At 43.4% G+C, this 15,773-nt stretch overlaps 1 protein-coding gene across 1 annotated transcript in view; it reads right to left on the bottom strand.

The window, feature by feature from the left end:
• LOC111964510 (transmembrane protein 132C-like) overlaps positions 1 to 15,773 on the bottom strand; it is a 213,652-nt gene that overhangs the window by 12,063 nt on the left and 185,816 nt on the right. Inside the window, exons 5-6 of the mRNA XM_070443579.1 lie at positions 14,810 to 14,953; positions 815 to 1,023 (exon numbers count right to left, since the gene is read on the bottom strand). Of these exons, the coding sequence (XP_070299680.1) occupies positions 815 to 1,023; positions 14,810 to 14,953 (353 nt within the window). The remainder of the gene's footprint in view (positions 1 to 814; positions 1,024 to 14,809; positions 14,954 to 15,773) is intronic.

Genomic DNA, 15,773 nt, shown 5'->3' on the forward strand with positions numbered 1-15,773 from the left:
TCTCACCTCTCCTACTCACTGGAGTAAACCGCTCAGGGGCAGATGTGTTAGAGTGCCACCTGGTGGCCTGGCTACTGAAAAGTCTATAGAACACATGCCTCAAGCTAAAAAACATATGCATCAAGCTAGGATGTCATATTTCCTAGAAAAAACGGTTATTTCTATAACAACGAGAGAAAAAGAAATACAGACTCCAACTCTAGTCTTTGCTCTCTTTCTTCCTTGTTCAGACATGCCTTTGCCACCAATCATTCTCGCCTTCACAACAACAGGAACAAGGTTGCCTGCCTTTGTAAGGACTTTTACAGAATGTTGTGGAGGTGAGAACAGAATTGTCAGACGTGTTAGTCTTGCGTCTGGCTGACAGAAAGTGAGTCACAGAGAGAATTGACTGAGAGTCACAACAGTAATTGAAAGTCATATTCTTAAGCCTCTCACAACCCCTCGGAGAGAGCATCTGAGTCACCGGCATCACCTGGGTATCCAGGGAACAGCGGTGGCCATAGATAGGGAGCGTAATACCGGACAGGTGTAGGCGTCATGGTTAAGACATTAGCATCATCACAGTTATTCTAAACTTCCAAATGAGGATGGACTTATATGTGGGCAGACTGGTGCATTAGGTTCCAAAGCTACTTAGAAAATAAGTGGTAAACATATGAGAGGTGATGGTACGACCACTTTAATTAACATGATGTTTGAAGATGATCCTTGAATCTTAGTTTTTTACTCTGCACTGCAATTATTATGAACATCTGTTTCCCAAGCAGTATGAACCAGGTAACACATCTCACTGTCTGGTAAAACCACACACCTCTTGTTGCCGGTCGCCACCGGGACCCTCCAGCCCTTGATCTGGCTGAGCTCGGGGTCAGCCACYTCGATGACCAGGGGGAGGTGGGGCATCCACACACTCATCTCCAGCTGGGCGCTCAGGTAGCTGTAGGTGAAGTTGAGCACCGTCCTCATCCTCCCCCTCGTCTCCTTCCCGTTCACAAACACATAGTCACAACGAGCCGACACCTGTGGGGGAGAAGGAGGAGAAATAGGACAAAAAWTTTATTAAGAGAAAGAGCAACTAAGAGCAACAAAAGCAACTAAATTTGACATTTAGGCTAATGCTTTATGAAAGAATACGATGCAACATTCCGTATTATTTTAAGGGCCAAGAGTTATAAATTATTTCTATGCAAATATTAGTCATGCAAGTTTGAATGGCTAGAGGAAGAAAATGTTTTTATTTTTATATCCTTCAAAAGAAAATCTGCCATTTCCAAAGATTTTAAATCTCTCCCTCTGCTCTGTAATGATTTTGATGACAGACTTGGCATTCTTTGACCGTACCCTTGAAGTCTCCATTCAAGTGTGTGTGTGTGTGTGTGTGTGTGTGTGTGTGTGTGTGTGTGTGTGTGGTGTGTGTGTGTGTGTGTGTGTTGTGTGTGTGTGTGTGTGTGCATGCAGGCAGTTCAGTTCAAGATTGACTTTGAAATTGGACGTCTAGGGCAACAGTGAGCACCATCAATTAGGCGTGGGTTTTGCTAGTACATTGTGGACGGGGGTGGTGGACCGGGGGTGGTAGTCTCATGACTCCCGTGACTCTGGATCCGAAGATCGCGTTTTCAATCCCAGAGGAAGAACATTTATTTTTTTGCCTATCCCAAACCTTTACCCTTAACTTAACCATTTGTTATGAATGCCTAAACTTTGTTTTAACCCTATCCAAACCTTAACCCTTAACTTGAAAACATTTTGAAGTTTGACGTTTGGATATATGGAWCGATGCTGAGCAGGAGGATCAACCCAGGGTGTAAAAAAAACATTAAAAGTTACGTGTGGAGAAACGTGGTTGGGAGTAAACATCAGAATCTGAAGTGAAATTGGTAAAAACGGGATATATTGTTGGTGTGTGTGTGTGCATACTGACAAGGCCAGTGAGGAGAAACGGGCTTAAAATTATTAACAGATGAAGCAGAGAAAGACACAAATCCCAAATGCCAATCAAAAAACAAAACCCTAGCTTCAAGCCACTTCACTATTGTCTGAATCCAATCAGCTCCAAAGCCACTCGCATACAGTGCCTGCAGAAAGTATTCACAACCCTTTTCCCACAATTCGTTGTGTTACAGCCTGAATTCAAAATGTATTTCCACTTCCACATCTGCTGAAAGGTGACAGAGCTAGTGCGGTGTTTGTCAGACCATGAGACATCTTCTCACAAAATCGTCTACAGCGTCCAAATCGTTTGGCGTATAAACGAAATACCCCTTTATGGACAGATCAGACTCTCACAAACACGATGGTGTTCTSCGTTTTGCTATATGACCCTACAAGCATCTTTGGACTCGTCTGAAGTAGATACAGCCGATCTTCCAATTTCTTTCTGTAGTGTCCAAACGGTGTGGGCTACATACATATGACCCCTCTGTGTAAAGCTGAAACTCCCATGAACACATACATGTTGGTTGTTTAGGACGCCCACAGGCATCACAAGACTCGCCTGAAGGTCCCCCATTACCAGTTGAAAACATGAATGGAAGTACAGTGCATTTGGAAAGATTTCAGACCTCTTGACCTTTTTCACATTTTTTTATGTTACAGACTAATTCTAAAATTGATTCAATGTTTTTTTTCCCTCATCAATCTACACACAGTACCCCATAATGACAAAGCAAAAACTTTTTTTTTTATGTTTGCATATGTATTCAAAAAATAAATAAAYAATATAACATTTAAATAAGTATTCAGACGCGACGCTTGGCATTTAGGCCAAAGAGTTCAATCTTGGTTCCATCAGACCAGATTCTTGTTTCGCATTGTCTGAGGCCTTTAGGTGCCTTTTGGAAAACTTAAAATGGGCTGTCATGTGCCTTTTACTTCCGTCTGGCCACTCTACCTTAAAGGCCTGATTGGTGGAGTGCTTCCTTCTGGAAGGTTCTCCCATCTCCACAGAGAAACCATCTGTTGTTCCGTGTAGTGAATCTGTTATTCAATATGTTTCTATGGGCTAATAGCAGTAAGGCCAAGCATAATTGTTCATTAAATAATTATTTTCTACTTCAAAAGGTCTTAAAATTCTAAATCAAATAGCAAAAATTATCCTTGGTATGACTGCCTTAAAACAACTCCATATGGCTTAGTAGAAGCCCCCCCCCCCCGGCTTAGACTGGGCTTGGACTGTTTAGTGTCAAAAATAAAGAGTTAAATAATAAATGGCAAAAAATTGTTTTCTTATATCGTTCAGATATAGGACAGACAATTCAGAACAAACTTCTTTAGATTTTTTGGGGGGACTATCTTTTGTTCTATTTAGTGAATCTGTTATTCAATGCTTTTGTATGGGCTAATAGCAGTAAGGCAAAATACAATTTTTCATAAAATAATTTTTGGATATATATTTATTGATACTTCAATGGGTCCTAAAATTCTAAATCAAATAACAAAATGATCATTTGCATGACTTCCTTAAAACAATTCCATAAAGCTTTGTAGACAGTGCTTGGACTGTAACGGGTTAACATCATTTTTGAATGACAATAAGGACAATAACCTAAAACACATTGCCAAATCTTCACTGGAGTTGCTTACCAAGAAGACGGTGAATGTTCCAGAGTGGCCTTGAAGCATTTTGAAAATAATAATGGGCAAATGTAGCACAATCCAGGTATGGAAAGCTCTTCGAGACTTACCCAGAAAGACACAGCCGTAATCACTGTCAAAGGGGCTTCTACAAAGTATTGACTCATGCGGTGTGAATGGTATTTCATTTTCAATACATTTTCTAAGATTTCTAAAAACATGTTTTCACATTGTCATTGTGGGGGATTGTGTGTAGATGGGTGAGAGAAGAAAACAATTTAATAAATGTTTAATTTAGGCTGTAACACAAAAACATTTGGAATAAGTCAAGGGGTATGAATTCTTCCTGAAGGCACTGTATGTGGCCACTGAACCACAGATGGACCAATGGCATCGTAGGGTTAAATCACTTGATCAGGCATCTCTTCTTTCACAGAACCCTTGGAGGACAGATGTTGTTTTAGTGTCTCCATATTCAACAGCTTGTCAAAGCCTTTCATTTCTAATAACAACCATTTTCCATTCATTTGAAMCTTTGGATGGAGTGATAATGAACATGGGCATCACTGTTTATCTCAGCATATGCCCACAGTTTGGATGTGCAATTAGTCTTTTATAAAACTAGTCAAAAGCAGACTATCATCACTCTTCGCTGGATGTGTCTTGGCAGTTTTGTATACAAATTATTTCAGACCACCCACTCCTCATAGCACCAATCTGACAGTTTAGGCTTCTCTGTCAGCTCAACCTCTCTCTCTGCTCTTGCTCTCCTTTACTCTCTCCTTCTTACTCTTGCTCTCTCTTCTCTCTGCTTCTCTTCTCAGTCTTGTATCTTCATTTTACTGTCATAAAAGCAGGCTGTGCCTTAGAACCTACATTAACCTGGGTGAAGCTTCTCTCTCCCTCCCACCCACCCACCCAGGTGGCGACACGCATCTCTGCATACCTGACAGCTCAAGCTCAGCTCAAGCTCAACCTCAACAACATGGAACTGCTCAGGGTCTCCCTAGTGGCACAACGGTCTAAGGCACTGCATCGCGGTGCTAGAGGCATCACTACAGACCCGGGTTCGATTCCAGGCTGTATCAGAACCTGCCGTGATCGGGAGTCGCAAAGGGCGGTGCACGATTGGCCCAGCGTTGTTCGGGTTAGGGGAGGGTTTGGCCGGGGGAGCTTTACTTGGTTCATTGCGCTAGTGACTCCTTGTGGCGGGCCAGGCGCCTGCAGGCTGACCTCGGTCGTCAGGTGAACAGTGTTTCCTCAGACACATTGGTGCAGCTGAGTTAAGCGGACAGGTGTTAAGAAGCGCGGTTTGGAGGGTCATGTTTCGGAGGACGCATGACTCAACCTTTGCCTCCCGAGCCTGTTGGGGAGTTGCAGCAATGAGGCAATATCGAAATTGGGGAGAAAAAGAGGGTAATATACAAAAAAACTAAAAATTGACGGAACTGCTCTTGGCGTGATCCTGGACAACACCCTGCCGTTCTCTGCAAACATCAAAGCAGTGACCCGCTCCTGCAGGTTCATGCTCTACAACATCCGTAAAGTACRTCCCTACCTCACACAGGAAGCGCTGCAGGTCCTAATCCAGGCCCTTGTCCTCTCCCGTCTGGACTACTGCAACTCGCTGTTGGCTGGGCTCCCCGCTTGTGCCATCAAACCCCTGCAACTTATCCAGAACACGACAGCCCACATGGTTTTCAACCTTCCCCAGTTCTCTCATGTCACCCCGTTCCTCCGCACAATCGACTGGCTTCCCCCTGAAGCTAGAACAGCAGAGTCCCTGCTGGAAAACATCTGAAACCCTACCTCTTCAAATAGTATCTTAAATAATCRTACCCCCCAAAACAATAATWAAAAAAAACACAACCAGAACTTGCACTTGAACCCCCCCTTCTAGCTCTAACTCTACTGATGGCTACGTTATTGAGGAAGAATGTACTTTCTATGCCTGTGATATGTGGTTGTCCCCCCATTTTAAAATGAATGCACTATCTGTAAGTCACTCTGAATAAGAGCATCTACTAAATGACTAAAATTGAAAAAATTWAAATGGAAAAGGAAACTATTGAAATAACTCTGATGACTTTTATGACCCACAATCAAATAGTGGATCAAACCTAATCCCTATTGTTGCTCTGTTTACTAATCTGAGACTATCACAATTTCATTTTGACTTGCACAGTGTAACCTTCCATTAACACCGAGACGCATTAGACTCGTAATCACCGTCTTCAAAGGTAATTTCACATGAAAGTACGGTACATAAAGTTTGTATAATACAAACGGAAACTACCTTGACACCAGATCTGTTTTCCAATCAGAGGAAAGGGGCTCCTTAACACACTGGCATGACCTTTGACCTTTCTGAGCTGTGAGACAGACAATAGGGAAGTCACAGTCCTCAGTAACGACACTGGGTGCAATTACGGTTGGCCATGGCTGCTTTCACAATGCTCATCAAAAAAGAATGCCAGAAGTCAGGCAAAAATAGACGGGAGAGAGGGAACAGACACTCCCCAATCAACACTGCTGGGGAGCTAATATGAGAAATGCTTAATAGATCTTAACTATAATTTGGGTGGGAGGCGAGYAGAGGGGGTACAACGGACTGTTCCTAAAGCCTCTCTAATGGGGGTGCTGTGGGGAGGGCTTCTCTCCAGAGGTCAACATATCTCAGTGGATAATTAAACCTACTGAGAGCTCTCACTCTCTAACTTTCTTTCACACACACAAATAAAAATCTACACACACAAAATACACACATACTGTGCATAATCATACACATACACAAATGCACACCCCCACGCACACACACATAGAGACATCCCCCCTCTCACATTATCATAACCTAAGCAATTATCAGTGTGTGCTGTTTGAGACAAAAACTGGGAGGGAAGTGGAGAGCAGAGTGCTGTCTGTCTATCTGTGATGAATAGAATCTGCACTATAGATATAACATTATTATTATCAGCATTATCACCATTTTAATTAGCACTGGCACTGGGTCTATATAAAATTAGGGTAACTTAACCAATCTGCGTGGAAAAGATAATGAATGAAATTATCAAAAACCCTCAGCATATGGTAATTCTGCTTAAAACCTCTCTGGGATAGGCGGGACGCTTGCGTCCCACTTGGCCAATAGCCAGGGAAAATGTAGAGCACCAAATTCAAAATAATGATATAAAATCAAACTTTCATTAAATCACACATATAAGATACCAAATTAAAGCTACAATCGTTGTGAATCCAGCCAACATGTCAGATTTCAAAAAGGCTTTTCGGCGAAAGCATAAGATACTATTATCTGATGATAGCACAACAGTAAACAAAGAGAGTATAGCATATTTCAACCCTGCAGGCGCAACACAAAACGCAGAAATAAAATATAAATCATGCCTTACCTTTGACGAATTTATTTTGTTGGCACTCCAATATGTACCATAAACATCACAAATGGTCCTTTTGTTCGATTAATTCCGTCCATATATGTCCAAAATGTCCATTTATTTGGCGCGTTTGATCCAGAAAAAAACATCTTCCAATTTGCGCAACATCACTACAAAATATCAAAAAAATTACCTCTAAACTTTGCCAAAACATTTCAAACTACTTTTGTAATACAACTTAAGGTATTTGTAAACGTTAATAATCGATCAAATTGAAGACGGTCTATCTGTTTTCAATACAGGAGGTCAACAAACTAACGCTACTTTTCTAGTCTTGCGCAACTCTCAAACAGTACACATAACGTTACACTGATTCCAGATGGCCGTTCTTCTTCATTGCACAAAGGAATAACCTCAACCTATTTCCAAAGACTGGTGACATCCAGTGGAAGCGGTAGGAACTGCAAACAGGTTGATTAGAAATCTAGTATCCCAATGAAATCCCATTGAACAGACGGTGACCTCAAACAAAAACAAAAATCTGAATGGTTCGTCCTCMGGGTTTTGCCTGCTACATAAGTTCTGTGATACTCACAGACATGATTCAAACAGTTTTAGAAACTTCAGAGTGTTTTCTATCCAAATCTACTATTAATATGCATATCTTATATTCTGGGGATGAGTAGAAGGACGTTGAAATTGGGCACGCTATTTATCCAAAAGTGAAAATGCTGCCCCTATCCTAGAGAAGTTAACAAGGTTAGAGTATGGTGTTACTCAATATACATACGTAAATGTTCACACCAGATTTGGGTTTAAACAGTATTTACAGGTAGGCCGGGTTGCACTTTTTCCATTTATTATAACAAGCAAGCTTAATCAAGCAGAGATAGGTTCGAATATTATATTAAATTATTTCAAATACTCTAAGTTGGGTACACACAACCACGTGTTGTTTATTCTGTGTTGTACTAAAGGGCACAGCTTTCACTCATCAAAGCCACTCTACAGGTGTCAGATCTTAATATGACCCATTTCATCGCAGGAGGAAAATAATCCTGCAGTAGGAGGATTTGAATAAATATTTAAAATGTATAATTGCCGCCAGGGGGCAGCTGGAAGCGGGGTTTGTAGATTATACAATGCAGTACCTACTTTAGGGGACTATGGTGTGAGGAAGGCTCTGCAAACCAACCGACCTCATACATCATGGCTTGTCAAAGCATTGTGACCTGCTGTAGGGCAGTGGTCTGAGCAGCACACTTCATCTCTGAGCATCATGAGTTTGTGCCCAGCGCTGGGCTATTGTTTTAACACTTTGTATGAATGGAAACGTATGTTGGTGTAGCATACCTTTATTATTTATCCAATGCGAAGGCTGCTCCCTGCCTGCCTCCAAAAAGCACTTACGCTAGTAGGTAGCACTTTTCCAGTAGGTTACTGCCATTTGAGATGGGATTAGTAGGCAGCATCACATGATAATGCGTTCACATTCCGCCAAAAGCGAGACGATTGTAGCCACATTGTAGCCCCTGTAGTAGAATGAGCAACTATTTCAGTAAACAACTATCCCAAATTGGAAATATCTGTCACGAACAATAAGTAAGCAAGTAACAGAATCAATCTCCTCAGTGCCTGTTAATGAATGAAGTTGACACCGACCAGAATAATTATCCAACATTATAGGCTCCTCGTTTCGCATATTGCTTGGTCTGCTGCTCTATCATTGTGGACATTATCGGTAAGCTTGCATGCATGATATCATACAGGCAAAAATTATTTTATTGCTTTAAGCAATTTACTGACTGTTTAAGAATGATTAAGGGGCTCCCGAGTGGCACAGTGGTCTAAGGCACTGCATCTCAGTGCTAGAAGCATCACTACAGACCCCAGTTCAATTGCAGGCTGTAACACAACCGGCCGTGATTGGGAGTCCCATAGGGTGGCGCACAACTGGCCCAGCGTCGTCCGGGTTATAGTTAAGCCCGGGGTAGGCCGTCATTGTAAATAAGAATTTGTTCTTAACCACATCATATAGGTGACAACCTCTTAACTTTAGCTAATTTTATTCATTATTACAGGAAAATAAACTCACAAGAAGATCATTATTTACAAGTTAATGGCAAGCTAATTACAGAAAATAGCTTACGGTTGTGAGTGTGGCGAAATAAAAGCAGGATATTCTACCGGAGAATGTTTGAACTCGGACACTGTCTCGTTGGCCTAATGTATATCCTAATTTGACTTTGATGCAGGTCATGTTCTTCCTCACATTACTGTCTCTGGTAAACACACACTATATCAAATAAAATCACTGTTTATTTGTCACATGCACAGGATACAGAAGGTGTAAACGGTACACTGAAATGATTACTTGCATAGTGGAGTCTTTTGTTWAMACATGTAGCTAGCTAGCTAAACAATGAACCATAGTCCCAATTTATAACGTTACTACCCTGCATGAATCTTCAGGTAGCTAAAGTTAACCAACTATATTCAATGTTAGTTAGCTAGCTAACATTAGGCTATAACTAGCAATGGAAATGACTCTGAGATACGAATAATATTAATACACAGATCATACTCGTAACGTTAGCTAGCAAGCCAGACAGCTAACGTTAGCTAGCTAGCTAACCGGACACTTTAACTTGCAATGAAAACAACTATGTGACAAAATGTGAAATGTATATTATCTGAAAATGTAGCGAGCTGGACTCTTCTTTTTTTTCACCGCATATTTGCAATCAAATGCAGAATTTTCTCCATCTCCTTAGCTATCATACTCTGCTTCCACTGGGCCTTCCACGGATTTCAAAACTCGGTCCTCCAAAAAGTGGCGAGGATTAGCAACACTTTTTCCCAGTTCTTCGTGATACAGTATCTTTCAAAAAAGCTGCGTCTCTTGGCATTATCTCAGCCAATCATGGCTAATGGGATTGTTCCTGACTTTCTGTGGCTAAACCAACTAGGCTTGTAATTTAACAATTGTATTTGTATTTACAGATGTCATACAAGTTTGTTATTATGACACATGAAAGTTCACATGTTCCAGAAGGCATTTCTGCCTAGGCATTTTGATTTTAAAAAACTCATGTTTACATTCAAATGCCTCTCCTGTGAAGTTTTGACATGTGACATACGCCTAGTTTCCTGAAACGAGTCACATATGAGTAATCAACAAATATAAAACCATATTATCTTGAACATCGTGTCATTTTATAATATGCAGGGGTGTGGTAGTTGTATGTATTAATCACAATGCAAGCCTATTTATTTGGAGAGAAAAAAACAGCAGCTCTAATGCAATATTAGCTTCACAGTGAAACACCACTATTCTGGCTATTCATTTTCATTTATTTTATATTTAACTAGGCAAGTCAGTTAATATTTGACTTGGCTAGCCAGCTAACTTAACATTAAGTTAACTCGCCCACTTTTTTATGCTCACAGTCCCCAGTTCCCACTCCAATATCACTCCAACCTCCGGCCTCCCCTGCATGGACTTGGAGTGCCSCTCGCTTCGATGGAGGCCTCCTTGTGCACCTGGTAACCTGAAACAAGCTCTGTGCACCTGGTGACCCTCCCACTTATATCTGCTCAGAGACTAAGTCCCCAACCCAACCTCCACAGCCTGAGTGCTGTCCCCAACCCCTGAGTCCGGCCGCCCCTGCTCGGACTCTGAATCCCCCCCGCCTTGGGGGAAGCCTCCTCGTGCACCTGGTGACCTTTTGACTTCCACAGCAAGTCACAACCTGACTCACAGTCCCACAGGGCGGATGGGTGACCACCACCTAGCCCACTACCTATCCAGAGCCCAATGTCAATGTCTTTTGCCTTCTACCCACCTGCCTAGGCTCTCTCACACTCTGTGTCTGGCCTCTGGCCCCTCTCCGTGCACCTGGTAACCCATAAGTAAAGAAGGAGGATGGTGGAGGAAGATGCCTTCTGTCCCCGACAAAAGCTTGGATCGAGGGCTGACTTTCAATAGATTGCAGTGGGTGAGCTGCTCTGCTACGTATGGTTGTCAGGTTGTCTACGAGTGATTTAGCACCAGGTTCCCCACAAACATGCAGTGTGCATCAGGAGAGGGGCGGCAACTCATCCGGCCACACCCTAACCCCGTCACAAACCACTCTACTCACCATCCAAAAGAGGCAGGCTATCCCGGGCCAACCGAAGATCCGCTGCGCTACGGTATCGTTACGTTTAGGGGGGATTCTGACTTAGAGGTGTTCAGTCATAATCCCACAGATGGTAGCTTCGCACCATTGGCTCCTCAGCCAAGCAAATACACCAAATGTCTGAACCTGCAGTTCTTCTCGTACTGAGCAGGATTACTATTGCAACAACACATTATCAGTAGGGTAAAACTAACCTGTCTCACGACGGTCTAAACCCAGCTCACGTTCCCTATTAGTTTGTGAACAATCCAACGCTTGGTGAATTCTGCTTCACAATGATAGGAAGAGCCAACATCGAAGGATCAAACAGCGACGTTGCTATGAATGCTTGGCCACCACCAAGGCAGTTATCAGTGTGATAACTTTTCTGACACCTCCTGCTTAAAAGCCAACAATTCAGAAGGATTGTGAGGCCCCGCTTTCACGGTCTGTATTTATCCTGAAAATCAAGAACAAGCAAACTTTTGCACTTCTGCTCCACGGGAAGTTTCTGTCCTCCCTAATTGGAGTGGGTCGCACCTGGCTCGAAAAACAATAAGAGTAGTGGTATTTCCCCCGGAGGCCGAGGCCTCCCACTTATTCTACACCTCTCATGTCTCTTCACAGTGCTGGACTAGAGTCAAGCTCAACAGGTTCTTCTTTCCCCGCTGATTCTGCCAAGCCCGTTCCCTTGGCTGGGGTTTTGCTAGATAGTAGGGAGGGACAGTGGGAATCTCATTKATCTATTCATGCGCATCACTAATTAGATGACGAGGCATTTGGCTACCTCAAGAGACTAAATTATGTCCCGCCGTTTACCCCCGCTTCATCGAATTTCCTCAATTTGACATGAGGGGGTCACAGTCACCCCACGGGTGATTTGAGTGCGACGGAGACAGGTGGGTATGCTCCTTTTGAATTCCATCAAGTTGACATTCAGTGATACGTACCCAGTGGGAACCTAGGCTTCTTCCATCCGTTTTATGGTTCCACAGCAAATCAATGGGCGTGGATGGTACTACCCAGATCAAATGTAGGCCTCCCTCCCCAGACAAGCTGTAGATACCTCTCCCCCACAGATCTCCCCTCGTAGGGAATGAGCCAGATCCATGCAATGCCCGATCACTGCGGGGCCAATGGGTTTAGTCTCTGCCTCAAGTCTAGTGAGCGTAGAGGAGACCTCCCCACCTACAATGTGTGGGGCCGGTGAGCGCCATAGCTGGGGAGATCTGTGAGAAGGGCCCGACGCGCGTCCAGAGTTGCCACTGCCAACCGCCGGACCCAAACCGCCTTCGGCCTGCTGACGGACACCACCCCGACGAACCCCCACATGCAGCCCCTTGCGASACCACGCACGAAAGACCGCACAACGAACTTCCAATGGTGACGAGAGGAGGGCGACAGAGCGACTGCTCCCCCAGCCGCAGCTCGAGCCCCGCTTCGCACCCCAGCCCGACCAACTCAGCCCTTAGAGCCAATCCTTATCCTGAAGTTACTGATCTTTTTTTCCAACTTCCCTTATCTACATTGTTATAACATGCCACAGGCTGTTCACCTTGGAGACCTGCTGCGGATATGGGTACGTGAGATTTACACCCTCTCCCCCGGATTTTCAAGGGCCAGGGAGAGCTCACCGGGTGCCGCCGATACCGCAAAGCTTTCCAGGGCTTGGGCCCCTCTCTAGGGGCACCCATTCCAGGGCGTCCTACCCTTCACAAAGAAAAGAGAACTCTCCCCGGGGCTCCCACCAGCTTCTCCAGGATCGGTCGCGTTACCGCACTGGATGCCTCGCGGTGCTGTCTCCGCCAGTCCGTGAACATTTTGAAAGTAGTTTGAGGTCAGTAGGTCACATTACCAAGGAGCTACTAAAATTAGAAAGTTTTTAAAAATATATGTAAAAACGTGTTAGATGACAATGGAAAAACTAAAGGGTGTGCAATACGGAAGGGTAGTCAGTGGACATTCTGAACCTTGTTTGAAGTCAGTAGTTCACATGACCAAGGAGCTATTGACATTTTAAATAAAATAAAAAATAATGTAAAAACGTGTGAGATGAAAATAGACAAACGAAAAGGTGTGCAATGTATATGCCTGCTGATTGTACATTCTGAACATTGTTTGAGGTTAGTAGGTCACATGACCAAGGAGCTATTGAAATTCAAAGTTTACAAGGACACTGTGTACCGGTCACGCCTAACTAGATAGCAGCCTCCTTCAGTGGTTTTTTTGGGGGGCGGTTGTCATCCAACGTGCATTACCACCACCTACCAAAGAGAAAGCGAACACAATTTWTTTTACAACACGCAACAATTTATACAATTTTACCGCGTTATGCTTCATAGAAGGAAATCAGTCAATTTAAATCAATTCAATAGGCCCTAATCCAGTGGTTCTTAACCTGGGTTCGATCGAACCCCAGGGGTTCGGTGAGTCAGTCTCAGGGGTTCGGCAGAGGTCAAGACACACATCCGACTCATATGATTCGTGATGACACCAGGCTATGGATTTTAAATGACTTGGCAGGGGTGCAGCCATTGGTGTGCCTGGGAAGGCATAGGCCCACCCACTGGGGAGCCAGGCCCAGCTAATCAGAATGAGTTTTTCCACAGAAAAGGGATTTATTTCAGACAGAAATACTCCTCAGTTTCATCAGCTGTCTGGGAGGCTGGTCTCTTCACTCGCAGGTGAAGAAGCCGGATATGGAAGTCCTGGGTTAGCATGGTTACAAGTGGTCTGAGGTTGTGATGGCGGTTGGACGTACTGCCAAATCCTCTAAAACGATGTTGGAGGCAGCTTATCGTAGAGAAATTAACAATACATTATCTGGCACAGCTCTGTTGGACATTCCTGCAGTCAGCATGCCAATTGCACGCTCCTTCAAAACTTGAGACATCTGTGGCATTGTGTTGTGTGACAAAACGGCACATTTTACAGTGGCCTTTATTGTCCTTTATTGTCCTTAACTTGGCAAAGGAGAAATGCTCAGTAACAGGGATGTAAACAAATTTGTGTAAACAAATTTTATTTCAGCTCATGAAACATGGGACCAACACTTTACATGTTGCGTTTATATTTTGGTTCAGTATATTTCACAACAGGCATAACGTTTGAGGGAGCGAGAAAAAACATAATTTTGATAGCAACCCGTGATCCCAATGACTCGACTGCCCCAGGCATGGAGAAAAAGAGAACTGCTCATTTTCAGCCACTCACGAGACTCATTTGAATTGATGCATCAGGAAAATTCTCTGCGACAAAAGAGTGATCAAGTTAAGATCCAACATCTGTATATGGCCTTGTGCTTGTAAAGGATGAGGAACTAAAACGATATAAAGATGAGGCATACTGTATGTACTGTACTTGAACTCAAGTCCTATGTTGGGTTGAAAAGGACAGATTCCACCTAGTCTATCTCCTCAAGGTTTCCTCTCAAAGGTGTTCAAGGTTCCTCTAAAGGTGTTCAAGGTTCCTCTAAAGGTGTTTCAAGGTTAGCCTCTAAAGGTGTTCAAGTTTCCTCTAAAGGTGTTCAAGGTTTCCTCTAAAGGTGTTCAAGGTTTCCTCTAAAGGTGTTCAAGGTTTCCTCTCAAGGTGTTCAAGGTTTCCTCTCAAGGTGTTCAATGTTTCCTCTAAAGGTGTTCAAGGTTTCCTCTCAAGGTTGCAGCCTGTATAGTGTACACTCACCTTGACCACCTCTTCATCGGTCGACCGACACTCTACCGACTCTGTTACATCCGTAACTGTGCCATCTGTTCCTACGGTGACCACCTTTACTGGCACGGCAACTGTTCTCCCGGTGAGCACAGCTGTATTCAGAATCTCAGTGTCCTGAGAAGAAGAAGAAAAGAGGAGTTCAGAGTTAAGTTCCACTGAGGAGAGCAACCACACTGACATGCAGATGTGTTGTTTACTGTGCCTATTGCAATATAAGCTGCTCACATTGTCATCTAATTGGAATTAGCCTACAACTGTCATAGAGTTCAATAAATGAGTCAGTATGTACAGTAAATGCTTGCACATCTGCTGTACATCCTCATTTCCCTGTGAATAAAGCACCAACAATCCAGTCAAATCCCTATACAGTAGTTAAGGTTTCATTAACACCCTAGATTGCTAGTCTCTAATGATACAATATATCATGAACATTGTAATCATAGATACTGCAAATTGCTGCTTTCATTAAATGATGTGAACAGTGATGATAAGATAGTGTAATCTTGACGCTGTGACTCAGACGAAACAGAAGAAAGATAATTAGATGAATGAATCTACTCTTAATCCCCCCGGCTCTGGGTTTGCTACCATCATGTATAGGCACACACACACACACAGAGGCACGTAACACAGACACAAGCCACACACACACCTACATGCAGGCACGCAGACAGACAACACACAACGCACACCACACACAACACCAATCCTAGGACACACACACACACACACACACACCACAGTACACACACACATCATGCACACACACCACACATTCATGACACACACACACACACACGCTACACACACACACACACAACACACCACACAACCACACCTACATATAGGCACACACACAGACACAAACACACACACACACACACCTACATTCAGGAAGCCCAAACAGACACACCCACGCCACACAGACACACAT

Source organism: Salvelinus sp. IW2-2015, linkage group LG5, assembly GCF_002910315.2.
Source record: "Salvelinus sp. IW2-2015 linkage group LG5, ASM291031v2, whole genome shotgun sequence".
Classification (NCBI taxonomy): domain Eukaryota; kingdom Metazoa; phylum Chordata; class Actinopteri; order Salmoniformes; family Salmonidae; genus Salvelinus; species Salvelinus sp. IW2-2015.